General features: G+C 35.5%; 3 protein-coding genes across 8 annotated transcripts; 1 reads left to right on the top strand and 2 right to left on the bottom strand.

Annotated features, from left to right (window-relative positions):
• Positions 1 to 6,957: 6,957 nt before the first annotated feature.
• On the bottom strand, positions 6,958 to 10,171 carry LOC140833743 (U1 small nuclear ribonucleoprotein C-like). Of its 3 annotated transcripts, none has more exons than XM_073198100.1 (6): positions 10,039 to 10,171; positions 9,869 to 9,905; positions 9,723 to 9,765; positions 8,185 to 8,226; positions 7,854 to 8,091; positions 6,958 to 7,569 (listed from the first exon to the last, which is right to left on the bottom strand). In XM_073198100.1, the coding sequence occupies exons 2-6, from the start codon at positions 9,874 to 9,876 to the stop codon at positions 7,319 to 7,321; spliced, it is 582 nt and encodes a 193-aa protein (XP_073054201.1). In that variant the 5' UTR covers positions 9,877 to 9,905; positions 10,039 to 10,171; the 3' UTR covers positions 6,958 to 7,318. The 3 variants fall into 3 exon arrangements, with proteins under 3 accessions (XP_073054201.1, XP_073054202.1, XP_073054203.1); XM_073198101.1 differs by having other exon boundaries at positions 9,998 to 10,142; XM_073198102.1 differs by having other exon boundaries at positions 9,869 to 9,946; positions 10,039 to 10,136.
• Positions 10,172 to 11,397: 1,226 nt separating this feature from the next.
• LOC140833742 (rho GTPase-activating protein 2) lies at positions 11,398 to 14,135 on the bottom strand. Its single transcript, XM_073198099.1, has 4 exons — positions 13,709 to 14,135; positions 12,959 to 13,079; positions 12,523 to 12,873; positions 11,398 to 12,267 (listed from the first exon to the last, which is right to left on the bottom strand). The coding sequence occupies exons 1-4, from the start codon at positions 14,053 to 14,055 to the stop codon at positions 11,683 to 11,685; spliced, it is 1,404 nt and encodes a 467-aa protein (XP_073054200.1). The 5' UTR covers positions 14,056 to 14,135; the 3' UTR covers positions 11,398 to 11,682.
• Positions 14,136 to 18,482: 4,347 nt separating this feature from the next.
• Positions 18,483 to 26,866, top strand: LOC140833741 (nodulin homeobox). Of its 4 annotated transcripts, XM_073198096.1 has the most exons (19): positions 18,488 to 18,649; positions 18,767 to 18,829; positions 19,188 to 19,272; positions 19,743 to 19,868; positions 19,965 to 20,123; positions 20,661 to 20,744; positions 20,821 to 20,952; positions 21,427 to 21,645; positions 22,127 to 22,258; positions 22,387 to 22,482; positions 22,943 to 23,104; positions 23,184 to 23,284; positions 23,380 to 23,471; positions 23,559 to 23,681; positions 23,758 to 23,827; positions 24,046 to 24,103; positions 25,413 to 25,901; positions 26,015 to 26,049; positions 26,403 to 26,866. In XM_073198096.1, exons 3-19 carry the CDS (start codon positions 19,198 to 19,200, stop codon positions 26,749 to 26,751), a joined length of 2,502 nt encoding a protein of 833 aa, XP_073054197.1. In that variant the 5' UTR covers positions 18,488 to 18,649; positions 18,767 to 18,829; positions 19,188 to 19,197; the 3' UTR covers positions 26,752 to 26,866. The 4 variants fall into 4 exon arrangements, with proteins under 4 accessions (XP_073054196.1, XP_073054197.1, XP_073054198.1 ...); XM_073198095.1 differs by lacking the exon at positions 18,767 to 18,829 and having other exon boundaries at positions 18,483 to 18,649; XM_073198097.1 differs by lacking the exon at positions 18,767 to 18,829 and having other exon boundaries at positions 18,492 to 18,640.
• Positions 26,867 to 27,254: the final 388 nt, after the last annotated feature.

The following is a 27,254-nucleotide window of genomic DNA, read 5'->3' as shown; positions in this document are numbered from 1 at the left end:
GCAGCACCGCGGGTGCGCTCATGTTCAGACCGCGGGTGTGCTCAGGCTTCGACCACAATTTCATTTCCTAAAATGCCGACAGCGGGTGCGGTCTTTACACCGCGGGTGCGGTCTTGCTGCACCGCGGGTGCGTTGATGCTACGGAAATTTTGGCTAACTTACTGTCCATGCACCGCGGGTGCGGTGTCTACAAGCACTGCGGGTGCGGTATGGCTTCGGCAGCACATTCAAAATTCCATGATTTATGACCGCGGGTGCACTCTTGTTCTGAGCGCGGGTGCAGTCTTGCAAAACCCTCATTTCTCATGTATTTTCTTCCCTCTTTGCATTTCATGCATTCTCGTATTCTCCAAATCGTTCGTCAATAAAAACTAATAACCACGAGCCTTACACCCCAGCACCTGTGAGACCCTCTTGCCTGTAGCCTCTAAAACGCACATAGGGAAGAGTCCATGCAGTTTTGGACTTTTCCCTTACGGCAGCCCTTGAATCATAGCATGGCTAGGACTCTTCCGAGACCTTAGAGAGGTCCCTCACCGAGCCCCCCAGCCAGCCATGGCCGAGCCGCAAGCAGCCTAGCCCTTAGCCGCGCCTTTGATCCCTAGTACACGTAGGAAACCTTCGTTTCTACCCTCCCTTGTGCACAGCCCCTTCCAGCTCATGCCCAGCCCTCGTTTCCACCTTAACTCATCCATGTCATATCCACAAACATCCTATGTTGGCAGCGTACTCGTTGAAAATCATAACACGATCATATATACGTAAAAATCTTCAAAACTTTGAAAATAATTGTCAACACGATAAGCAATTCGAACTCCAATATTTTTCATGCAAAAATATATAAAACATACATAATATGAATTGAATGTTGCGTCAAAGAAGTTTAGAAACGTACCTTTGTGTTTTAGACCGCTCGAAAATACGATCATCGGCGTGGGGTGCGGGAAAGAACGAATGGACGACGAAGACTACTTGTTTTCTTTCCTTAAGATTTTTGAAATTTAGTGTGTATTGTGTGTGAGGGTCGGCTGATATGGTGCTTAGAATACCTAGGATTTCTTTTTTATAGATTTTAATTTGCATGATAATGGGCTTAGGTTTTGGGCCTTTGAGTTTAGGAGCAATTTGGCCTAGTCATCCTAGGTAAATTGGGCTCAATAACACATATTTAATTGAAAAGTAAAAGGTTATAAAAGTTTTGTTTTCAAAAAATATACATTTTATATTTTAAAAGTTCATCGTTTGCTCAAAACCGGCTTCTCGGGTAAACTCGTGCGCATCTCGTAAAATAATTTGAATTCTATTATTTTTAGAAAAATTTAATCATTTTTAATCATACTAATAAGTCTTGAAAATTTTTATTCAAAATATTTAATTTTTTTTTGTCATCCTTGGTCTCCTTTCCCCAGTCTATTATCGAATATTCGTGTAAAAATCCTTCAAGTTCATGAAACTATGCCATATAATAATTTAATCATGCAATCATATTTAATCATATAATACGCATCAAGTAAGCATTTAAAATTAGTTAATTAAAATAATTATGTAATTTAATTCATTTACATACATGTGGTTTACGTAGGTTTTTTTTTTTTTGACGTTACAAATTATTTTTTTAAATAATAAAATTTTTGATTGAACTGGAAAGAGATTAAATTAATTATCATGACTAGTGTATCGATACATGCAATACGTGTGCTTTTTTATTTTATAAAATGTTGATTTATTTAAAATATTAATCATTACAATAATTTGGATAAAATTAAAATATTAGATATTCTAAAAATCCGGATGAGTTTAATCAAAGATATGGTATCATATCAACAATGATGAATAAGTAATAGGATATTGTTGGAGATAAGTGTTAGTATGAGTTAAAAGAAAATGACAATTTAATATGTAAAATTAATTAAGATGTTACCAAATTGATTGTAGTTATGGTAGATTTTTAATTTTATATATAATAAGATATTGTCATATAGATGAGATAACACACATAGACACTATTTCAATACAATTTATCTGACTAACCTGATTTGTAAATTATGCATTAAGCCCCTCATTTTATTTATTTAATCAAATGATTAAATAACAAAATGCTCAATGTATCCAAAAAATAAAAGAAGTTTCGGTCCAATTTTCGACCGTTTCATTACCCAAACTGGACGATGTAAGATCACAACTATTTCTGAGAGAGAGATGTGATTGTTTCAACCTGTCCGTGCATGTAAAAAAAAAAAAGAAAAAAAAAATTGATTCGAAAAAATCCGAGCAGTTGGATCGACCCTTGCGTCCGCAAGGGTTAGGGTCGAGTCGTTTGTGCTCCGACGTTGTTTTGCAGTCTGAGGTGAGACCTGTACGTTTCTTTTCGTCTTCTTCCATTCGTTTGATTCTTGTGGATGTGAGTTGCCAGTTGACTCCTCAAATATTCAAACTTTTGGGAGAAAAATAAAAGATTATGTGAAATGGGAGACACATACTTTGTTTGCTTGTGCATGTAACATGCCCTGTCACCTGTGCCAGCGTGTGTACATATATACACTTAATGTCTGCCTGACCCTGGCACGCAGTGAATGTGTAACTGCGTGGAAGAAATGGATTCGGCAGCTTATGGTGATACATACAGGATTTTCTTGAAGATGTGACACAAATTCATAGTATTAATTTTGCAAGTTATGGAATTCACTGTATGTCGTATTAAATTAATGTTTCAAGTGGTTTCGTATATGCTAATGTGACAACTAGTCTATGAATAGAAGAAAATTTATTTGAATTTGGGATTTATTTTCCATTTCTTTTTATGCTGAAAAATCTTATTTTGGGGTGTGAAGTTTCGGTTTTTCCTCGCAAGGTAGGTAAAATGGTGGAGTTGAAAAACAACGGATCGTTGCACTGGTGGTGGTTTGACAGTCACAACAAGACCAATCCGAATCGGTCCCCATGGCTTCAGTCCACTCTTTCGGGTAAGAACATACTCCTTATTTTCCTTTTTGTATTCGTTCCATTTGATTTTTAGATGAAGTTAGTAGTACTGTTTATATACTCTGCTGTAAAGTTGAGGCTTTTACAAATACTTGAACTTTGTGATGGTAGAATCTTGAAGTGAAATGGCGCTTTGAACTTCTTGATTGTGCTTTATCATAGTTATTCTCTAAGAGATTTCATTAATGAGCAGAAAATTAAAAGGGAGCTATCTTTTGGGTGTAAAATGGCTTGCCGCCCGGAATAAAATTCATGGCAGTACAAGTGGGATTGTTGTGTTCTCATTGCATCATCTTTTACCATCTTTCTTTTGTTTGATCAATTCAGGGCTGTCGAAGATTAAAAAGTAGGATGTAAAGTATACGAGTGTTGCCTGCTATTATAATTAAGTGCTTCTCGTTGAACATGCCTTGGTGCAAGAAAATATTGAATCAGACACAGAAGAAGTTTCAATGGTTGCTGTGGGCGTGGAACTGATGAGGTTGGGGGCAGAAGTGGAGAAACTTAGAGAAGAGAAGGAGTTGAACACCAAGCAACTAACTCAGAAGGATGAAGAGAAAAAGGAGGTTATCATGCAGCTAAGTCTAGCAATAGATTTGCTGAGGGAGGAGAATTTGAAGTCGAGGAAGATTGTTGCCGCTAAAACTACCCCCAAGAAAGAATGCCCCGTCGAGTTCAAGAACCCGAAAGGCAATTTCCTTGGAAGATTGTTCAATGGAATGGCAAAAACACCAGCTAATATAGTTGCTCTTTAGTGTCCATCGTATGTATGATCACAAAAATGTAAAAGATGTCATGGATTCTTCTGGAACTGCAATCGACCAAGAACTGCTATGCCTTGTGTATTCTTTTGTGTGAACTTCATTTACATTCTATTCGTGTTTTTGCATCTAGTGAGGCATCTCTTCGAATTTCTTGATAGGTTGTAATTCTTATATACTGATTCCGTTGATCTTATCAAAAGTCCCCAACCTTGAAATCACACTCGAGTTAAGTCGGTTCGACACTCTTCCAGCTCCAGCTGACATATGGTGGCATTCAAAGATGATGTGAAATTGTGTTCTCCCGGCTAAGGATTTCAGGTATGCCCTACTATAAAAGTGAATTGTACAGAAACTTTGTAAAATTGGACAAGTATTTAAAGATATATCCAACATTGCAGATATTTGTTCATGGTTTCCAAATCAATGAAAAGGGGAACATCTCATGCCCCATTTCTACTACCAAACTATATAACAACTACTAAACAGTAAGCAACAAATTGAATCAAAATCTACACAATTAAGTAAATATATAGAAAAGGGTTTTAAAAAAAATAATAAAGAACTTCACGGCTCACCACCAAGAAATATTAGCCATGAATCCAAATCCCACCAAACATAAAACCACCATTGAATTCAAGAAACCTTGCACACTAAGCCGAACTGTCGAAGAATCTGGCAAAGTGTCTGTCGGCCCGAATGCCACTCCGGGGCCGGAAACCTCCATTGCATCAGGATTTGGTGGGCTTGGGCTTGAGGGTATGATGGGGAGTGAAGAGTCACTTGGAGAAAGCGCAGAGCCACCAGGTGAAGGAAAGAGAGGAGTAATATCAGGAGATAATGCTGGTGGTGCAGATACTGGAGGGATGGGATCAGGCAACAATGTCGGTGCTGCAGAAATAGTAGAGACTGGCAGTTGTTTCTGTACTGCAAATGATGATGAAAATACCATGAAAATGGGAGCAAGAATGACCAAGAACTGTGTAATTGAGTAAGTCATTTAAGTAATGACTAGGGAATCTAGTGTTACTTCGGCTCAAAGATCAAATATTTTTGCGAGATTGATGAAATAAATGCAGTTGTGTTTTATCAAGAAAATGTAATTAATGGATTAATGATTTGTGGGATGGAACCATGTCACACAGAGAGATCAAGAGAGTTGGTACATAATTGGGCCTAAGGTGACAGATGGCGGGATGTGATTGGGGGAGACGCGTGAGGGAGCAGCTAGACATGTGGGAGAAATGGACAAGAGTAGATAAATGCATTTCTTCTGTGGGAACACATGCAGAGTGAATTGGTTGGTCCTTCCTGTCTTTTTCCTAAATGGTTGTTTGCAGACATTCACAAGTCCGTGAAATTCTTGGCTAGCCGGTGGTGTTCATTTTTTTATTTGAAGAATTTTTTGGCTTATTTGCTACTAAAATATTTAACTTGGAGAATAATTTTGGCTTTCTTGGCCTTAAAAACTAACTCCAATCTCACGGTCTCTGTCAAATGAAGTGTCTAAAACTATGATTATTTGGTATTATATCAGAAAAAAAGTTAGAAAATAGACCACAATTCTGCAAAATTTGTTGGACCTTTAGTTGATATATGAGAGAAGGGCCTTCAAAATTTTCAATTAAGAATCTAAAGGTACACATTATTCAACCAAGTTGAATTTAAAGGTCTGAATAGGACAAAGACAAAACAACTATGTTGAAATTTACCATGAGTTTGGTGGGGAGGCAAAATAAATTAATAGCAGCATCTATTCCATTTTTGTTTGGAATTTGTGGCCTCGCAGGCATTAGGCTGGATGCTTTATATCTCGAGGGAAATTGTTTGGGCCACTTCGAGTGATTGGCATATGATAACAATGGTTGGTTTTCTCAGACTCTGTCAGGAACTCAATTGTGACGGCACTTTTGACTACATAAAACTTGGTGATATACCACAAATCCTAATGCTTCTAAAATCTAAATTGACATGAGGTGATGCTATCATGGATGATAAAGTCTTAAAGAGAGCGTGAGATCCATTAAAGTCGTCGTAATGACTTATAATGAGAGGACGTAGCAAGAAGTTTAAGAATGTGTTTCAAGGACTCGTAGTGAGCTACCAAGAAGAGCCTACAAATATGGCGTCAAGATTAGAGTAGTTTGGGGAATATGGAAATAATGTTGAAGGTCATTGCAACGTCATTCAAGTGTTAAATGATCAAGAAAGCAGTAGCATTTGCGCACAAGCGCCAAATCTCGCTCACCCACGTGAGCAAAACAAAAAAGTGGTACAGGAACAGAACTAGCCACGCACCAGCGCCGAGTCACGCGCACCAGCATCGGAACTCGCACTTCGACGCGCCCCTTGCTCCCTGAAGTGAAGAATCACAGTAGCCCACGCACACCTGCAGGAACTAGGGCACACCCGATGCGTCGTGCTGCGCGGAAAAGAGATTTGTTTCATAGTTTTGAGTTCAAATTAATTAAAGAACTTTATTATTGATATCTTTCTTTTAAAACATATATGGATAAATTTTGGACATTAACAAAACACATTATTAAGTTTATACAAAAAGTTTTTGTGAGTTTTCTCTCAAAATTTTTAAAGCATTGTTTTGTTCAAACAAAATCAAACTTATAAAAGGTTTAATCTTTATGTCATTTTTCGATTGTTTTCATACGGATTGTCAAAGACAAGTTTTTTAAAAAATCGTTTGAATCTAAGTTGTCTCAATCGTGATTATTTGTTACTAAACTTTCATATTTTAAGAGTGAATATCACAAACTGCTATTTATTTCAAAAATATCGAGACAACAATACATTCTTTATTTTATCGAATCGAGGACGTGACTTCTTTTTTTAGCCTATTTGCTTTTCATGTTTGAAGAATCGTATCATGAGTTCATATGACAATCTTTCACAAGGGCTATTAAAAAGCCAAATACATCCGGACCATTTCATCCCAGGACATGAAGCATATTTTTAGCATTTGCTTAGTAATACTTGTCGATTAAGTTCAAATCAAATGAACCAAACTCTATTTGAACTAGGTCTCAAATAAAACACGAGCCTATCACAATCGGTCTCTGAACTTTAAGATGAATAAAAATTATCGAGCTCAAACTCTTGTACGAAAAACAGAATTATAAAACTCAATTCCATCCATTTGCTTCAACTAACGGCGGCTAATAATGTAGCGACACCCCTTCAAATTAATATGCTAGTGATATATGCAGATGAAAATTTCCCTTGAATCTGATACAATCCAAAAAAATGAGTGTGATTTGTGCGCCAAGTCTACTGTAGTACAGTACCATACATGTAGCTTTCAGTTTCATCTTTCTTCATAAATTTCTATGAAGCCCAAATTCAAAGGAAAGGGCATCCAGTAAATAATCCCCTCTACCAAGCAATTTGCTTCTTAGCTTCAAGAGAGCATAAGCAATCTTTCTGGACAAGAAACTTCCATGCCTAAAAAATTGCTCACAGAAATACTACCACAACCCTCTCAATAAAAAAAAAAAAAAAAAAGAAGCAAGAAATACTCCCTCAGCCCAGAAAGTGTAACAAATAGTACAGGACTGATTGCGCTAATGATTGACCTCAGATGTTTGACCATTCATATTAGAACCCTCGTTGCCTCCTGTGGTCGGCAATGGAGCATTCCCTTGGTACAACGGGGGTGGAAACATTGGTGGGGCACCAGTCGTAGGGATCCCAGAACTTCCCGGAATCAATGGGGGAGGAGCAGTCAAGGGCCTTTGGAGACCATCCACTTGACCAGGCAAAGAAGCACCAGAGGAAAGCAACACCTGTGGCATGGGAGGACCATGCATATAACCTGGAACAAGAGAAACAGTTATTATTCAAGTCTAAGATTAAGCATGCATCACATTGATATAAATGAGAAAATGAATAGCTTTTCTTAGCTAGTAAAGCATCTCATACAATGCAAAATCTTATTAGTGCTACAATATAGGACCTCACCCACTGACTGAAAAACTAGAACTCATTAAAGACCTGATCCAAGGAACAGTGCCCCAAACATATAAGACACGCATGCAAGTAAGAAACAAACTCTGGCAAGAAAAAAAATATTGACTGGTATGGTAGGTTTAAAATAGCCTGGAGGACCGGGCATTGGTCTTGGCAAAACAGGAGGCCTCATTCCTGGTATTAACAGGGCACCCAGTGGCAACATTCCTCCTGGAAGTTGAGCTGGTAGAATTGGCAGGCCAGGCCTCAGTGGAGCATAAGGAGCAACAGGAGGCCTAAACGCCCCAAGATGTTCCTTTACTTTTTGATCTATTAAACTTTGATTAAGTTGTGCCTCATATTGTTGATAATAACTTCGCACATTTGCCTGCTCAGATAAGAATAAAATTTATCGCATACATTTACCTACGAGCCTAAAGAAAGGAACAAGAGCCAGAGGAAGATAAAGGGGAAAAAATACCTTGTGTTTGTATCCAGCATTATGCTGTTTTCTAACTGAAGGCTGCAGTGACATCCAATGATGTTCAATAAAAATTAAAACATGAAAAATATTCAAATAGTTTTGGAAGGCAATACTAATTACACAAAACAAACAGAAAATTCACCTTTTCCATTAGTGCACCAAATTCCAAAAAAATTGAGCAGCAAACATAAAGACGGATAAAATTTAAGCAGAATGATGTATTTTTATAGTTTCATATATTTATTTGAGTTAATTTATAGCTATTAGGAGAATTTTAATGGTTCGAATTGATTTATAGTTCCTAATCATGGTTTTTTATTGCATATAGTCAAAAGCGAGGAAAGCGAGTAAAAACAGCGGAAGACGAGATGAATTCGGGTATATTCAGCACATCGGTGTCGCATCGAAAGGAAAGAAGAAAAATCAAATCAAATGATGCTTTGACTTTGATGTGAAGTAAGAGCCATGTGCTAATTTAAATTAACATGGGCCAAAAGAAAGGCATGTGATGAATCATGAGAAACGAATAAAAAAAAGCACGTCATGAGGAGAAAAAAAGAGATTTGGTTGATGAGAAGAGGTTGTGCATTCTAATGCAAATTGAAGAATTGAGAAAGAAATTAAAGAGGTTGTGTTTTGTCACGTGAAGAAGCCATGCATCAATAGCAATTGATATGAATTGAAAGAGCTTACACATGACAAAAAAAATATTGAAAGGTCTGTGTTATGCACGCAAGTATTGGGTCCAATAATTCAAGAAAAATCAAAGCTCGGTGTCCTACAAAATCTGGCCATGTCTCGAGATTTTAGAAAACTTCGGGGAGAAGAATTCTGCACCATATTGAACGAGTGTTGAAGGAATTTCAGGAAAACTCTAGATTTTCAGATTTTGAGGAAATATATATATACATAGACAGGGGACTCTTGCATTTTCTCCTCTTACTCGTGGCTACGGCTTGAACAACATTTTCTCTCTTTCATACTCTTTCATCTTTTTATTCTAGTTTAGTTTTATTGCCTAAACTTTAATTCTTGGTTGAGAAAGACAAAACCTTGAAATTCAAAACCTTGAAATAACTAAAGTCTAAAACTTGTGGGATTTGAGGTTTGCGCATAAAATTAGTTAAAATTTTTAGCACAATAAATTCAAACCTTCTCGTGAGAACGATCCCAACCCATGCTACTACATATTTATTAAATGGATTTGACTGGGCTAAACCGCCTTCACAGAACATTATTGATAATGTATAAAACAAATATTTTGCACAGTTAATAGTTATATAACATCAAAATTTCTTCAATTTCCTTAACCTTTTTGCAGCTTATGAACACTGTTTGCTCAACATTAAAAGTAGTGAACCCAAGCAGCCAATTAACTATAAACATGGATTCTATATTCTTAGTTAGGTATACAATCTTACAACAGGTATGAAACTATTTCAATAATTGTCCATAAAAATGGTTCTAATGGCAGTAAAAAAAGCATTAAGAGTAGCTGAAAATAATTTACATAAGAAGGGAGAGAGGTAACCCACAGAATCATGCGTGAGGTATGTGTCGCAATAGTCACAGTAATACCTGAAAGTGAGAAAAAATATAACTACTTTTTTTTTGGGTGGGGATCCAAAAGCCATGTTTAACAAATTTAAGGCGGAAAAGAATAATTAGACAAAAAATTTACCTGGGCATTGCGTGATTAAGCTAAGCGAAAATAAATCCTGCGATCATTTGAACAAAAATGGTCAGACAACATATAATCCTAGAACATACAGAAACTACTTCGAATCAGCCAGAGAAAATGCTTGCATACACGCCATTAAATGATTATGAGCAAAAATCATCTTCGCTTACAATCAAGTTGCAGCTCTTTGAACTGAGGAGAAGCTGAAGCTGAAGCTGAAGCAGAAGCAGACCCTACGGGTATTGAATCTGGAGACTGGAGAGTCGAGCGTCAATACTCCCGAGTAACAGGCGTTGATACATTAGACGCTTTTTCACAAATATCCGTCCAATTCGGGTCGGGTCGGGTCGGGTCGGGTCGGGTTTTTAAGCCTAAAAAACATAAAATCTTTAAAAAATATTAATTGGTCAAATGAATTCTGCATTTTTTTTAAAATCAAACGTTTTACATGTGTTGCAAAAATTCATGCACATTTATCCATATGATATTGGGTATTATGTTTGATTTTTAATAAAACGACACAATTAGTCATGCTATATGTTATCAAATTTAATAAAAAAAAAGTTTTAGTCTTATATATTATGTTTGATTTTAAATAAAACGACGTAATTAGTCATGCTATATGTTATCAAATTTAATTTTAAAAAATAAGTTTTAGTTTTATATTTTTCAATTTCTGACAATTTTAATCTCATAATACTATTAACGTGAAATTGTACACGTCAACACCATATTGATACATTTTTCAACGTCATATCACAAAAAAGACTAAAAACACGGTAAAAAAAAATACAAATTTCTAGGTTTAAAAAAAATATAATTTTCCAGATAATAATAATATATTAATTAATTGAGCAAAGACTGCTCATACTTGAAATTCCAAACAAAGAAAAATAAAAATTAAACAACTACAAGTGATGTTGTTTATCATCAATTAGAAGAATAAAATAAATGTGGGTTCCCTTGAATTTTGCCTGATTTCGCCAAATTTTAGTAACTTGAACCCGGTCCAGAAAACCAACGAAAATCAATTTTCAAACAAGTTTAGCTCTTGTAAATTTTTTTTTGTGTTTTATGTTCTTTAAAAACCTTATTGTATCCAAAAATATTCCTTTATTTTCATATATATATATATATATATATATATATATATATATAATTGTTTTTTTTAGAAAAAAATATTCATGCTTGTTGACTAAGAGTATAAACGAACTGAGTCGGTTCACAAAATTTTCGTGATTTGTATTTGAAATTATATATATAACTTCAACATATTTGAACTTTTTTTTGAATCGAACTCCAGCACAAATTATATTGTTCGATAGCTCACGACTTGCTCACGAGCTTGTATATTTAAATTAATATTATAATATAAAATAAATAGTCTTCGAGTCTTTTTGAGTCTTTATTTTCGAGAAATAATTCGAATATCTCGTGAACATCTTCGAATTTTCAACATTTTAAATATTTTAGAACTTCAAATCTAACTCAAATATATCAATTTTCAACATATTTTACTCGATTCAATTCGACTGGTCAAAATACACATCATGGTAAAGCAAAGCAATACACACACGAGTCACGACTAAAATTCTTTGTTAGAAAGTCTCCGTCTAACAATTCTTACACACAAGAAAAGCAAAGAGAGAACCGATTCTTCTAATTCCTTTCTCCCTTTCTTTCGTGGAAAACTACTAAGTTTGTTCCTAGTTAGAATTACTTAGCGGATACAGCAAACATGCACTAAAGTTCAGCCCTGAACTGAACAGTGCATTACAATCAAAATAAAACACTCCTAGATGTTACAGCTGCATTCAAGATCGCTCATGGATGACAGAACTCTCCGCCATATCCATGTCTCGTAGTGTGAGTTCACTCTTGGCGTCCACCATCTTAAGGCCTAGAGCAGCTGAACTTGCTTCTGAGTCCTCACCGTCGCTTGTGCTGAGGCATGAACTTCCCATCTTGCTAGCGGAAAACAGAAAACCGGAATCTTGGTTACTTTTGGGGCTAGCATGTTCTCTGCGCAGTATTCCCTCAAGTTGTTTCCGGAAGTCGTTTTTCGCAGTCTCGTTCTCATCCAGTTGCCTTAAGAAGCATTCTTCAATCTCCCTCAGTGACTCAACCTCGTATTTGTCATTGCTTCCTCCAGTGCTACCCAGAGCTTGATCATCATCATCATCCGAGGCAGACACCGTTGATTCACAGCTGGTATCCATCTCTTGTTGACTGTCGTATTCCATTTCCTCATCAGATTGTATGTCGAACGAACGAGATGAAGTGGGAGAATACCCACCTCCGGATTCCTCATCGCGTTCTCGTAGTGTTTTCGTGATCAGCGTCTTCAATAAGTTCAATACTTGCACGGCGTGCATAAGGGCTGTCAATGGGTCCGACATCTAGCACAAAAAGCAGAAACGGATAGCATCGTTAAGCCAAGAATCACATAAGAATAACACTAGGGTCAGATCTAAAAATTCAACGATAGATTTTTGGGGGTGGGCCTCTAATTTTTTAAAGAATCGCATAATATCTCGCAATTTAGTCTTTAGGAGGTGGAATCACCCCCCCATAGCTTTTGGCTATATATATCTCCGCCTGAACATTGATTGGCACCAAATCATAAAAGAATCTATGGCGGTGTCCTAAATCACCTGAGTCATGTTTGGAGCAAAAACCATAGCAATGTTTCTGGGATTCATTTTGTTGAGTTCTTCGTACTCGACAACATCAGCCATTAGATTGACAGCCCAGTTGAGCAACGCACTCTCTGTTGGTTTAAGCTGAGTGATGAGCTCGACCGATTCCTCTTCGGTACTGCACTGCAACACTTGTTCAGGTAGAAGCCCGTCAAGTACGCCAGACGGGAGCTCACGAAACCATGCTTTGATCAGACCTGCTAGACAATGCACATCGATGTCACCTGGGACAACGCCGCTGTTGAGCTGGCCCCTTACACGTTCTTCTTGACCATTCTCGGGATTTATCCGAAAAATTCCTTCCGCCTACAAAGATCAGGTAAATAGAGTCAGAGGTGTCTCAATAAAGAAACCAGTTTCTGCACATATTAAGTGATGCAAAATCTTACACCTTTAGACCACCTTGACCATATAATCTTTCCTGCATAAGTAAAAGAATAGTCGGGACACTATTGCCTCTTGTGTCGTAGGAACACTGCATCGAATCTGCTGAAACGCCAAATACACTGACACTGTCATAATTCCATACGAAAATGTCAGCCACATCCATTGTCTTCGATACAAATTCAAAAGTAACTAAATGTGATCGAGATCTAATCTTGTAAAAGAAAAGGCAAGAATTCAAGGCCAAACTTGATTTATTTTCGAACAAATCTCGAACTTTTAAGAAAATTTAGTCTCGCAGTTTACTCTCTAATGGTTAAATGGCCGTCTTTCATCTAAAGAAAAGCCAGGTGCTTGCTTTTAGGTGAGTCCTTGAGAAATAATAAATGTTGGCATATAAATGAATTTCAAGTAAATGAACGACGTTAGGCTTCAAAATTTGTGGATTAAATCACAGAGAGTAAATCCCATATTTTTCTGACCAAGTACGAACTACGAAAAGCTACTTAAGGAAAATTTTAATTCAAAGCTTTTTTTTGTTTACTAATTAATGATTCATTTATCTAACTCCAAAATCTCAGACAAGAGTTAAAGAAGCAAAATCTGGTAGAATACATCAGATTTTGACAACAATAAGGAAGAAAAACCCACAAATGAAATGTCTTTTCGACTACTTTACGGTGAAAAAGAAACACAAAAGAAGAAGTTGAAATTCGAAGCCAGAAAAGCTTGAAACTTTTAAACTTCTTTTGCATACCTAGCACTGGGGACCTTGCATGGAATCTCAACCTCGAACTCAACGGGAAGCCCCGAAAACCCATTAAACCGGTCGAATGTCACATGAGCTATGTGCTGGACATTCGTGGGAAACCCGATATCCATGTGATGGACGGCGGAGATGACCTCGGAATTACAGTCCAAACGGCATGAAACCACAGATTTTCTCAGAGCTACTAAGATGAAATCCATCAATGAGAGCTGCTGATGCTGCTGGTCTTCTTGCTGGTTATCATGCGCCTCCACCAATGCAGATTTCGAGCTCTTCCCGTAACCGCCGCCGCCGCCGCAGCCACCGCCTCTCGTCACCATAACCATTCCTACCATGTTCTCTCTCTCTCTCGCTCTAGATTTTGAGCTGTTGGGAGTGATTGCATTCAAGAACTGGTGGGTTTTTGAAGTTTGAAGTAATAATAATATTAAATAAATTTTTTATCACTGTTTATTCAAACGGCCACTCGTTTCAAATTTTTGTGCTCCTGCTTTATCCTTTTCCACGACCATACGAGCCCTGCGTTGGGGTAAATATTTCCATTTTGCCACTCACCTAATCTCCAAAATTACAAATTTGCCCACCTTAGATTATGTTTTTCGCCATTTCAAAAACTAAAAAAAATATATGTTTTTTTGTATTTTAAAGATATTTCACGTGAGACAGTCTCGCATAAATTTTTGTAATTTTTTATTTCAAATATTTGATGGAATTAAATCAAACAATTTAAATATGTATGTATTCTAGAGATAAAAAGACTTCATTTAATTTTGGCATAATAAAACATTCTTTCATTAAAATTTTAAATATCTTGTATAATTAATGAAGTGGATATGGTTGGTAACTCACTCCACTTGTTTACCAAATCTCCTTTATAATTGTGGATTTGAAGTTTTCTTGATTTTCTTTCTTTATCTAAAAAAGAAGTTCAATTTTTGGTTATTTTGTTGGTTATCTAAAAATATTTTTTTTTAAAAGTTTTAAACATATATTTCTTTCAAAAAAGTTGGATTTTTGCACGAAGTTGAAGGGTAAATCTGAGAATAACAGCTGCATTTGAATCGTAGAAGACCGTTGGTAAAATGTGAATTTGCTAAAAGCTGGGATCTCCAAAAACTTCTTGCTTTTTGTGACATTGAGAGGACATTTTTTTTTTTGCATATATATTATTATAATATAACATTTCAAAATTTATTAATTATACAAAACAATCGACAATGTTGAAGATCTAGCTTGCTTTTTGTCACAAATCTCAACTTATAATTGATATTATTTTGAAGTAACATTTTTTTATGAAATATATTTTGGTTGATGTAATTGAAAATAAATTATCAAGTATACTATTATACAAAGTTTTAAGCATATTTTTTTTTATGGGTAAATTTGATATGAAATATTTTCACGGATCTAAATTTGTGATATGAGTGTTCATACCTTAAAACAAAAGTAATACAGTTGACAAAAAAATAATATTTTATCATATGTCGGATCATGTAAGAGATGTTTCTCATAAAAATGACATGTAGGACGATCTCAAATGAATTTTTATATGATAAGCATAGATAATTAATTATGAACTCTATATATATATATATATATATATATATATATATATATATATATATATATATATATATATATATATATATATATATATATATATTGATACATTCATTTGTATGCTATACTAGTATCTGTCAAGCATACATAATTAATTATGAACAATATATAAAGTTATGTATATTAATTTTATTTTTTAATATTTTAAATTTAAACTAAACGAAGGCAAACTTTAATATATGTCAGTAAAAATGCACACATGTTGTGGGGGCCCGGACGCTAATTAAGTTCTTAATCATTATTGGGACTAATTAATCAATTATAAAACATGGTCTAAATTTTTTTTTTAAAATGCGGAACGTAGTGAAATCAAACTTATATACATATCAGCATAAAATACAATACAAGTCCTGTACTGCATGCATTCAACTAAACTAAGGTTTAACAACTAATGTCAAGTGTTCCAACCCTATTATACATCATAATCCAAGTCCGGAGCCTCCACTCTAATCACGATCTCTCCTCATCTCCTGGACCCTGATCCTGTCCCACCTGTTGTCATGTACACATACAGACAAGACAACAGCCGGATAACTCCGGTGAGAATAAATCCCAGTATAAATCAATGAAACATGCAATCATATACACAATTATAAAGCATGTAATCAGGTAACAGTAATATGTATCAAAATCTGAAACATAATTACAATTCTACCATTCAGACTAGACTCAATCCTAGTCTAGGGATCCCGGTTTCCAAATGTGGTATTCCTATATCGAATTCCGTAATAGTAGGAACTCCGTTCCTATTACTCGATATAACCAAATATGGTGTTCCTATATCGAATTCCGTAATAGAAGAATTCCAATTCCTATTACTCGATATAACCAAACATCTGGTGTCCTGACCTATCCGTCATGGACTGTAGCGCTATCGCTAATATCATTATCTTGAGACATCGTGCAATGTTCCCGTGGCGATTCCACCACTATCAGGAACTTCTGTCACAAGATAATTCATCTGATACCTGCTATCTATAATTCCAGAGAACAAGTACATCAGTCACATCAATGCAAATATCAATGCAATAAAGTAAAGTATGTGATTTAGGGAAACTCAAGTCTAATCTGACTCAAGTCGATCTCCCAATACCACATTGACTTATACCTTTCTTCGTCGGTTTCTGGCTCAGTCGAAGTCCTGAATTCACAGTCTGTCTGGCAATGACAATATCAACAATCTCATGTCAATATACCATTCAAATCAATAACAATCTGATCAATCTGGATTTAATTCAAAATCAACGGCATAACGGTACAAACTCAGTATCCCCGTCAACACCATATCACCAGATAACAGTTACAATCCATAACCCATATCCAATACAATCTGTAATTCAATCACAATTCAAATCTGTCTGGTATAAATCAATATACCCTAAAAATTCATAGCAATTCCATAATCAGTCCGTTTCTCAATCTGACTTCGATTCTACGATGTCTAACATATCAAGAACATCATATATGAATCCTATTCAATTCTGACAATAGCATAATTTCAAAGCATGTCAAAACGTAGCAAAACTTACGTCCAGTTGTAGCCTACGTTGATAGGAACACAATACTGAAGTCAGATTACAAATCAGACGGACGGATTTTTCGTAAAAGACGTAAGGATTTTTCACTCTTTCACAGAAACCCTTTTCTCGCTTCCTCTGTTCTTTTCTAAAAGATAATGCAAAGATATACGCACATATATATATATATACGTATATATAAATATACGTGTATATATATATATATATATATATATATATATATCATATATATATATATATATATATATATATATATATATATATATATATATATATATATATATATATATATATATATCATATATATATATATATATATATATATATATCAAGTTTGCATGTAAAGCGACGTGACTTATTTTTCTTGAACTTGGGTCGGCGCTCGGGCGGTCATAAACTACCGCTCGAGCGCGGCATCCTCTGTCCGAGCATTTTCCTAATGCACTTTGGCGCTCGGGCGGTTAAATATTACCGCTCGGGCGCCATACTTTCTGCCCAAATGCCTTCCTTATTGAACATTGGCGCTCGGGCGGTCATTTTCTACCGCTCGGGCGCCACTAGTTCTGTTAAAAACTTGCACAATTCATATGAAATCTTATTTCGTGTCCCGATTAATCCTTTCGTAATCATATCAAATTATAGTTCAATAATTACAGATTACCAGGATTAAATTTCCGGGCATTACACATGTTGCATATTTTATTATTATTTTTAATTTGATCAAATAATATACTGAACAATTAACACGAAATTATTTTCAATTTAGAAGAGTTGTTCGATTTAAAAGGGAAGTTTTGTTTAGATTGCATGTGTTATTATTATTTTTAATTTGATAAAAAAAATACTAAACAATTAACACAAAATTATTTTTAAATTAGAAGAGTTGTTCAATTTAAAAGGCAAGTTTTATTTAGATTTTTTTCAATGTAAAATATGAAGTGACTTGAGGAGGTTTTTAGTAAGATAAGAAAAATAATTATGAAATTAAATATTTTGATGTCTTTTAAAATAATTATTTTAAGAGTCTCACACTTAATAATATAATAATATAATAATTTAAATATAGATAGTATACATCTATAGTCATTTACCGCAAAAAAAGGTGATTTACAGCAACAATTTTATGTTCGATTGCTAAATAACGAAGCAAAAACTAAAAGTGGGCATATACATGTAATTAATTATCGACAAACAGATGTAGACGAGCGAAGTGGAGTTTAACAGTATGAAGCTCGAGTTTAGATAAGTTCGAACTCGATCGAGTGTTTATCACAAGGTTTATGCTTGGCTATTTTTAAAATTACTAAACTCAAGAATAAAATAAGATCGGTATGTTAATAGCTAATTTATCATGTTTAACGAGTTTGGTTCGAGTTCGTTTCGTTAAACCAGCATATTAAATATTTATTTATATTTTTAATATAATCTCTAACTTTTCATAAACAATAAAATGAGTTCGTTAACTAGTTTTTTTATGAAATGTTAATCGATGCATTAAACAATAATGCATTAAACAATAAAAAGTCCATAATCAGTAAATTTTAATTTTAAAAAACAAATATGACTACATTTGCATTTTAAAGTGCGCGCATATGTATTGCCAGCACGGCGCACATTAGCATTTGGGATCCCCATCAAGAAAACACAAACAAATAAATAAAATACGAACGAGGAGTCGGGAACTGTTCTCTGCTTCGTCTGAATCTCGCTCAATTTCTTCCTCCTGTTTTCCCTTTTATCTCAAATTTCAGCTTCGAAGGCGGTAATTCTGGTACTTTTTTCTCCATTTATTATCTGTTTTCATTTTAGTTCGATGCTTCTTTAGGGTTACTTTGGGGGGGTTTGATTTGTATGATTTTCCTGCGTTATCTTTCATGTGTACGACAAGAGCTTGGAACCGCGAGGAATCTTGCACGTAGGCGAGCTTTTTGGCTGAGTGACTGCATTTATGGTTATTTTTAACCATGCGTGCATGTTTGTTTATTCATCTTCTGTTTCCTTGTTTGTTCCTACGTGTCTAATTATTTTCTATCTGACTGCTAATTTTTTCGGGTTCTCTCTCGATAAATTTTATTTAAATTTTGAGTAATGGATTGGTGCAACGCATTCATGAGTGATATATATTTTTTGTTATACCTTCTACGTTTTCTGGAAATCTCTTTATACATTTTGCTGAAGAAAGAGCGTGTGTGCGTGTCACACATTGTTATGTGTTATATTGGTTATTGTTGATTTTTTTTTGGGTTTTCTATGTAAAATATATGTCGACAATTGCAAAATTTTATTGTATATCTTCTTCTTCTGTACAGATATCGAAACATGAAATCATCGAGGGATGAAGCTTCCACCAGCGCTGAGCTGATGAACACTTCGTCAAGAGGACGAGCTGAGCCAGTGAGTTGTGTTCAGAAATTTGTTATGATCTGCAAGGCTTTTCATTTTTTGTTGCTTGTTTATGGTCTGTGCATGAAAGTGCAGGTTATACTTTGCATCGTTTTCAATTAATATATTTTACATTTTATCCAATTATTGTTGGGAGAACTTGAACATAACTCAAGAGTTTCATTAGATGACCTCATTGACTGACCCCTGAATGGAAAACTGCAGGACTTTGGTTTTCTCGATTCAATTTGTCTACCCTATCCATTTTTTTCTCGACACTCTGTTTCAAGGGATAAAATAAAGGGATTTATTCAAGTCAAAACCGCCATTTTTTTATTCAAAAACTTGGTTAAAAAAAAACACTTTTGTTGACCTATGATGACACTGATTTTCCTCTCAATATATAATTTATGAGGCACAATTATATGTTGCAAACTTTCATCAACTTGCATGATAATTTTCTATGGTGTCTCTTTGTAAAGGTTCTTGATTTAGTTGCTGCTGTAAATACACTGCACGAGCTTAGCGCTCAACAGCTTAGCAAACTAATAAAGGATTCCGGGAACAGCATTATCCAATATGTTGCTGAAGATGGATCACAGTGTCAGGTTGTTAGAAGGAATTACAAAGTTATGTTTTATTATTAACCTTAAATTTCTGCCATTAAACTTTAATATCAAAATTGGATGTTACTTTGGTCGCAGATTGATGTGGAAAAATTTGCAAGATATCTTCCTTTGCACCTTATTGCAGTGATTATGGCTTGGGAAAGGGACAAGTCCACTTTCAAGTACTTGTTATGTGGTATTCTTCTGCTGCATTCCATGTGTGATCTTGCATCTCGAGTGCCTAAGATTGAGCAGGTTAAAGAAAGTTTTATACGAGATTCTTTTATCAAATGACAAATAGTAGTAGATTTTATTTCAATTGACTTGTACTTCGGGTGGTTAGAAAGTTATAATTGAGCTAATTAACACGTCCAGGAAAACTTGAAAAACCAAGAAAATGGAAGATATGTACCTATTTAATTTAACCTAGAACAACCAGTCTGGTGTGTACTTTCCTCCATGTAATTTACGTTTATCCTACGAGAATAAAGCTTAGTGATCAAATAAGGGTGAGTTGAGCACGTAGAATCCATGAAGCATGTAGTTGCACATTCTCTGGTGGGAGCTATTGCGGAGCTCTCTCCTATACCCGTCCCATCAAAACACTTGTTGAATTTGACAAACAACGGTTTTGTACCTTTTTGTTAATATGAAATCCATTCTCTTCGTCACCGTACTTCTTTTCATCTTACATCGATTTTTTGATGAAATATTCTTCCCCTCTCCTCCCTCCCTTGGTGGTGTTGTGATTATCACTTATATATTTTCATATTCTTTAAATTTTTGTTGCAGATACTGCTTGACGACGTGAAAGTATCTGAACAGCTAATTGATCTTGTCTTTTATCTACTGGTTGTCCTTGGAGCTTACAGAAAGGTTCTTTTCTCATTCATTGTATTTCTTAATTTTTCTTTCTTGTTGATGTGCATAAAGGAAGGAATTTTCGTTTTAGGACCATCGCCACACTCCCAATGACATGGTTCTCTTGCACTCAGCCCTTGTTGCTTGCAGTTTGAAATTGTTAACAGTGATAGTTTCTTCACAATACCAAGAGGTTGCTCAAGTCTTGACTTCATATTACAAGGTAGTTTATACTGTTTTACGGGATATTGAATCTTGGTTTTTTGAAATGTAGGTGATTTCTGTATATTTTCGTTTAAATCAGAGGTGTTCATATATTTTAGGATCATATTTTCTGGACACTTAAAAAAACAACAAGAAGGGCTACAAAATTATTGTAATATGTTGATTTGAAATAGATCATTCACAATCTGGCTAGTGCTACCAAGCCAAGGAAACAATTCCTTTACAAGAGACAACACAATATTCTCCTGTTCTTAGGGTAGCTGGCCAAACCTGGGAAAAAAAAACTTGAATGCCCTCTAACCAACTCTAATCTGATATGTATCCTGTTTCCTGCTTCCAAGCAGTTACCCTTTTTAAAATATTTTGGAAAATTAGGATCATATGGGCTTTCTAGGCCCAACATATCTGAGATTGTAACATTATATGAATCTGTTTCCCTTGCTTTTGTTGCTGATCATGATTCATTGTGCAGGTTGATGTGTTTATGGAAGCCACATTTACCGCAGTTCATAAAGATATCAAATTTCTTCAGTCCAGGCTGTCTGCTGAACATGTTGAGTCGTCTGCAAACACTTCCCCCACTGCGGAAGAGACATTGAATCATCTTTGCCAACAGTGTGACTCCTCTCTCCAGTTTCTGCAGTCTTTATGTCAACAAAAGTTGTTTCGCGAGCGACTTGTTAAGAACAAGGTTTGTAAGCTTAATCACTTGAACACCAAGCAATAGTAGATGTTTGATTTCAACCAACTGTACTCTTTAAATTTATACACTGGACTACTCTAAAAATCATTATACCCTTTAACATTGTGTTAAAAGAATATTCATGAACGCCAATGCCATGTCGCGATATGTGTTTCAGTGCAATAATTTTGAATACCGTATTGAAGCTCTATGATTTTTCCCTGGACATCATCAAAGTGCTATGTAATACGGTTGACATCCCGCTCCTTCAAACTTATACTGAATTGAGAAAGAAACTCGGTTTTCTCATCATGAAGATTACTTGTTTTTGTCTTTTGCCATAAAATGTTTTATTTTGGGGAAATTGAAGTTTCATTAGTATTTTTCTCCTTTATATTCCTAGTTATTTATTAAATTGAATTATCAATCTTGATGGTACTAGCATTTGCGGTCTTCCTGATAATTTTCATTTTCTGTTGAATAACTCCAGGAGTTATGTGGCAATGGAGGGGTTCTCGTACTAGCTCAGGCTGTAATGAGCTTAAACATATCATCATCGTATGGCACATTCTCCTCTTATATGACTTCTGTCTCTCGCTTGAAGTCTAAAGCTCTATCTATTGTAAGTTACAATGTCATGGTTCCTTAAATGCACGATGCAGTAATTGATCACCTTGAGAAGCCAATGCATATGTATGTTAACACATGCGTGAGATTGCTATTCAATAAATAGTTGTGATTTTTTTCCAGCTCTTGCACCTTTGTGAAGCAGAAAGTGTGTCCTACCTGGACGAGGTTGCCAACACTCCTAGAAGTCAGGATTTGGCGAAGTCTATTGCATTACAGGTCAGTTGCATGAAGAAAATGTTATTAATACAACTTGACTATGTAAGGAAAATTTATTAGATCCATTTATAGTGAAGATTTCCAGAATATTTAATGCATGATTATTCAACTTATGAAAAGCTTCTGCTGACTTATCTTGAAATATCATCGAAGCTTATGTTTAAAAAAATTCTCCCATTTTAATGATCTCTAACCGGCTTAATTTGGACCTATTTATTTTTTGTTCACTGCAATAGTTTGTGGAGTTTCAGATGCACTGGAGTTGGCAGAAACAAATAGTGGTGGATTTTAGTTTTTTAGATTAATGCTCCTGTTGTACTTTCTTTATTCTTTTATATTCCAGTGATATTTGATTGTTTATCCTTGTTTGTTCTTGTCAACTAGCTTGTGATTATACTTATTTGATAATCCATGAGCTGATTCAGTTCTCACTGAATGACGTTGGGGCACTTATTTTTAGGTTCTTGAGTTACTGAAGAAATTATTTGGTATTGATCATGATAAGTCAAATGTTTCCTCTGAGAAAATATACCCAAAAGGGCAACTGGAACTGAACGCCATGCGCCTGGCAGATGTCTTCTCTGACGATTCAAATTTCCGATCTTTCATTATGATAAACTTTGTAAGTCTCTTCTGGAATGTAGTTTGGTATGAGTTTTACACAATCTACTTGCTTTAGTTCTTACGCTGTGTTCATTCAGACTGAAGCATTGGCAGCAATCTTTTTATTCTCACATGGAGAATTTTTATCTAATTGGTGTTCATCGGATCTCCCAGTTTGTGAAGATGATGTGACTCTAGAGTATGTCTAGTTTACAGCTGCTGGATGGTTAAGAATTTATTCCTCCATTAAATTTGTTAAACTCGGGGATTTCAAATTTCATTTATTCATTTCAGTGTACCTCGGGCTTCTTATGCGCATCAGAGGACATCCTTATTGATCAAAATGATCGCAAATCTTCATTGTTATGTTCCGGATGTATGTCAAGGTAAAATGTATTTCATTTTCACATCTGATTCGGATAACTTTCATGTTTGACTGATATATTAGTATTAAACTTTCTGTTTCATCCCAGATGAGAAGGGTCTCTTTCTCAACAAGTTTGTTCAGTTCTTTCAAATGGAAAGCCAGAATCTATCCAATGGATGCTCATACGCATTTGATGCTGGAAAAACTACAACTGTCGCCAAGAGCTTGTGTAACAACCTATCCCCAATACCCTACAATTTATTGAGTTAGATGCATCTATGCTCCAACAATTGTTTTACATGTAGGTTCACTGCTGAGTCATGCAGAATCATTAGTTCCTCGATTTTTAAATGAAGATGATGTGCAGCTTTTAAGGTAATTTTTATGGAATTGTTGATACCTTCATGTTTTTATGTTTCTTGGGACATATTTCAATTATCAGAAATTTTTCTTGAAATTATTCTTAGTTCTGGTTGTTGAGATTTTACTAGCTGTCTTTATGATGAATCTGCTATTTGCTTCACAGTTAATATGTATGAATCCCCTGATTAATTATTGCGGGGTTATATCCTGAGTCTAATTATCTTTTGTAGGTTCTTTATCCGTCAGTTTGAATCTTTGATTCTTCCTGCTCCATGTGAAGATAATCAGGTCCAAGAAAAACCTTTCTTCCCTTGTGCACTACTTTTTTTAGCATTTTTTGCATATATAGTTACAATCTTTGCATTGAAAACAAGTTTTTCCTTCCTTTAGTATGTCAACTGGAGATATTTGGGGAAGCAAATTTGAAAATTCCGCATTTTGGGACCAGAAACTCAGTTATAGGCTTGAGGTGAATTTTGGTTTAGTTTAATCTATTTTGGAAGAATGGAAACCTAAAGTTATATTCTTCTACATACACATGCCAGTTTGTGGAAGTGATAAAATATCAACTTCTTAGTATAAGGCAAAATTATTTAACCCTGACATAATTATCACCAAAATTATAATGACATAATTTATCCAAAAACGAAAGATACAGCAAGGGGGTCCGGGGGCCCTTCCAAAATTACATACAAATAGCATCATGGTTGATTTGAGGGAACATTTGCGTATCTGATTTTGAAGGTTTTATGGAGCGAACTTCTCTTGCAAGGATTAGAAATTTTTAAAAATTTATAATAATAATGGTGAATTGATTTGGTTGGAGATTCAAATGAGGCTTTGTAAGGTAAGGGGTATATGGTGGGAAAAGACGTGAGATGCAAATGGACAGAGAAGGGATCAAATTATTAATCTTAGTCTAAGATTTTGATGAAAGAAAGATATGGAGTTCTGTGGTGGTATGTTTAAGGATTTACGTTATACTTGTATGAGCATGTCTCGGATTTATGTAATGCTTGTACATTCAATATGACACAGTACACTTGGTGCATTTATTCGTGATTTAATAGGATCAACCTGGTTTTGATGTATGGTCCTGGGTTTTGGATCTTGTTATGGCTTAATTAAGAGCAATTCTTTAGAGTCAGGAGCGTTCCATTTGTTATTTGGTTATCGTCCTTTACACCCTCTTGTTCTTGCTTTGTTTGAGGCTTGAATTATAGAATCTCACACTTTTGAATATTTCTAATGATTTTATTCATTCCTTTCTGTCCTAAAATACTAGAGCTTACTAAGAAGAATTTTAAATCCTAGAGATTATCCCATATGGGATAATAATTACTATGGGAAATCTTTTATTAAAACAGAAACAACTTTGAATCCTAGAAATAAAGGAACATCGGATTCCTATCCGATAGTTTTTGAATTTTCCATGTGTATAGTGCTGATAGATCACACCCTTTCACTTGCTCGTTTCTTGGTTCCGTTTTGCATGTGCATTTGGGCTATCTATACTCATTGCATTCCATTGGTTGATGTTACTTTTCTTTCCTCTTAAGGTGCTCAAACTACGATGCTGTGCTCTTTATTCTCACAGGGCAAAGTGGCTCTGACTCATGACAATGGTAGCAGTGACATGAACGAATGCATGGTGAAGAATATCACAACCCTAGAGGGAGACCGAATAGATGCCAAAGGGAATGGAAATGATCAATCTACCGACGGGGAAAGGAAATTTGGGATTACAGAACAGGGTAAACCAAGTGGGACCTCTGTAAATTTGGGAGAAGTCGAAAGGGACAGTAGGACAGTTGAAACAAGTGGTTCCGATTCTAGCCCCACCCGAGGAAAAAATCATAGCGATCAGATGGATGTTGATCACTTCAAGGGAGGTGTGTTTGGAGAAACTCAGGATGATTCAAAGGTCGAAGCTGTACATTCTGATGAGAAGCAGCAAAGGAAGCGCAAGCGGACTGTAATGAATGATAGACAGATAGCACTTATTGAGTCTGCTATTGTAGATGAACCAGACATGCATCGTAATTCAGCTTTGTTACAACTCTGGGCTGAAAAATTGAGTTTTCACGTGAGTATCAGATTCTTATATGGTTTTTCCTCGTCAAACGATCGACACAAACTGCATCATCCGTATTAGTTTTTCAGTTATAATTTCATTTTTCCCTTTTATATCCTCTCTAGGGCGCGGAGGTGACTACTTCAAGGCTCAAAAATTGGTGAGAGCTGTAATTTTTCCTATTTTATTTCTCTTCAGGTGTTGGTACTATTGAAGTCAGGAGATATTGATGGTTAAATAATTTGCTGTTGATATATGAGAGAAAAGACTGATAAAAATGTTGATTAATTATGTTAAACATGAGGAACTGTAAAATAACTGAAATGGGAATAGGAACTAAACTGGTAAATATAGAAGTACAGAACTCTCGTGGCCAGTTGTATAAATTTGAAATGTGATAGGTGTTCTCAGCTGCTGATCAATTTTGATCACTTAGGCTGTTAAGGTTTCAAAACCATCTTTCCTACCTGTTCTTGACACTGTTTTCTTGTCCTTGTTCCCTGTTATGGACAGGCTTAATAACCGAAAGGCGAAGCTCGCTCGTGCTGCTAAGGATGTTCGTGTACCATGCGAAGGGGACAATCTTGACAAACAAGGTGGGTCTGGAATATCATCACTTCAGTTAAACTCGCCTCACAGTCCCGTGGACAGTTCTTTTGTACCATCTGCTTCCAGAGGGAATTTTGGCAATGAAGCTATTGATTGTACACCTAGGATTAGCATCGACGAACACTTTGGGACTTCGCTTGCAGCTACTAAGGATGTTATCTTACCAAGTACGCCTTTGGAGCTCGGGCAATACGTGACAATCATGGGTGAAAAAACAGAGGAGATTGGGAAGGGTAAAGTGTTGTATATGTGAGCAATTGATCGTGCCAATTGACTATTTTAAAATGGTTGGTGTGACTTACGATCGATTATTTTCTCACAAGTTTAATTAAAACAAGCTATGGCTTAAGGCTCTCGGCATTTTTTAATTCACCCTTTTCTGAATAAATATGAATTGAAGGTAAAAATTTTAACAAAAAAAGTGACCTCTGGTACAAAGAAGCTGGAAAAGATTATTATGGCTTCAAAGCAGCCATAACCCTTGTAAAAACCATAAGGTAAATGATCATGCCTATCAGTTGAATATCCATATCATATGTAGGCAAGTGAACTTCGATCGTGGTGGGGTTGTGGGTGACCCCTTGTAGGGAGTAGGTGGTCTTTGAATGTTGAGCTCCTACATTACAAACGAAGATACAATCTTCAGTATAAGAATTATTCCAAGGAATTGTTGGAAGAATGATGGGAAGATGAGCGATGAGGGGAGGCAAGAAATTATTTTGTGGTGGAAAACTTATTACATGTAGTTTTGCCTGG

This window comes from Primulina eburnea, chromosome 6 (assembly GCF_022965805.1).
Source record: "Primulina eburnea isolate SZY01 chromosome 6, ASM2296580v1, whole genome shotgun sequence".
In the NCBI taxonomy this organism is placed as follows: Eukaryota; Viridiplantae; Streptophyta; class Magnoliopsida; order Lamiales; family Gesneriaceae; genus Primulina; species Primulina eburnea.
This window is presented reverse-complemented; position numbering and strand designations above follow the sequence as displayed.

What these genes read in the sequence shown, in the direction of transcription:
- LOC140833742 (XM_073198099.1), bottom strand. Translation starts at nt 14,055, where the DNA reads ATGGTAGGAATGGTTATGGTGACGAGAGGCGGTGGCTGCGGCGGCGGC. An exon ending in TGCAAGGTCCCCAGTGCTAG is followed by an intron (nt 13,080 to 13,708) that starts GTATGCAAAAGA and finishes GAATTATGACAG; the next exon opens with TGTCAGTGTATTTGGCGTTT. An exon ending in ATGGTCAAGGTGGTCTAAAG is followed by an intron (nt 12,874 to 12,958) that starts GTGTAAGATTTT and finishes TGATCTTTGTAG; the next exon opens with GCGGAAGGAATTTTTCGGAT.
- LOC140833741 (XM_073198095.1), top strand. Translation starts at nt 19,198, where the DNA reads ATGAAATCATCGAGGGATGAAGCTTCCACCAGCGCTGAGCTGATGAAC. An exon ending in GAAGATGATGTGACTCTAGA is followed by an intron (nt 23,285 to 23,379) that starts GTATGTCTAGTT and finishes TATTCATTTCAG; the next exon opens with TGTACCTCGGGCTTCTTATG. An exon ending in TGTTCCGGATGTATGTCAAG is followed by an intron (nt 23,472 to 23,558) that starts GTAAAATGTATT and finishes GTTTCATCCCAG; the next exon opens with ATGAGAAGGGTCTCTTTCTC.
- LOC140833743 (XM_073198100.1), bottom strand. An exon ending in CATACCTCACGCATGATTCT is followed by an intron (nt 8,227 to 9,722) that starts GTGGGTTACCTC and finishes ATGTCACTGCAG; the next exon opens with CCTTCAGTTAGAAAACAGCA. An exon ending in ATGCTGGATACAAACACAAG is followed by an intron (nt 8,092 to 8,184) that starts GTATTTTTTCCC and finishes TTATCTGAGCAG; the next exon opens with GCAAATGTGCGAAGTTATTA.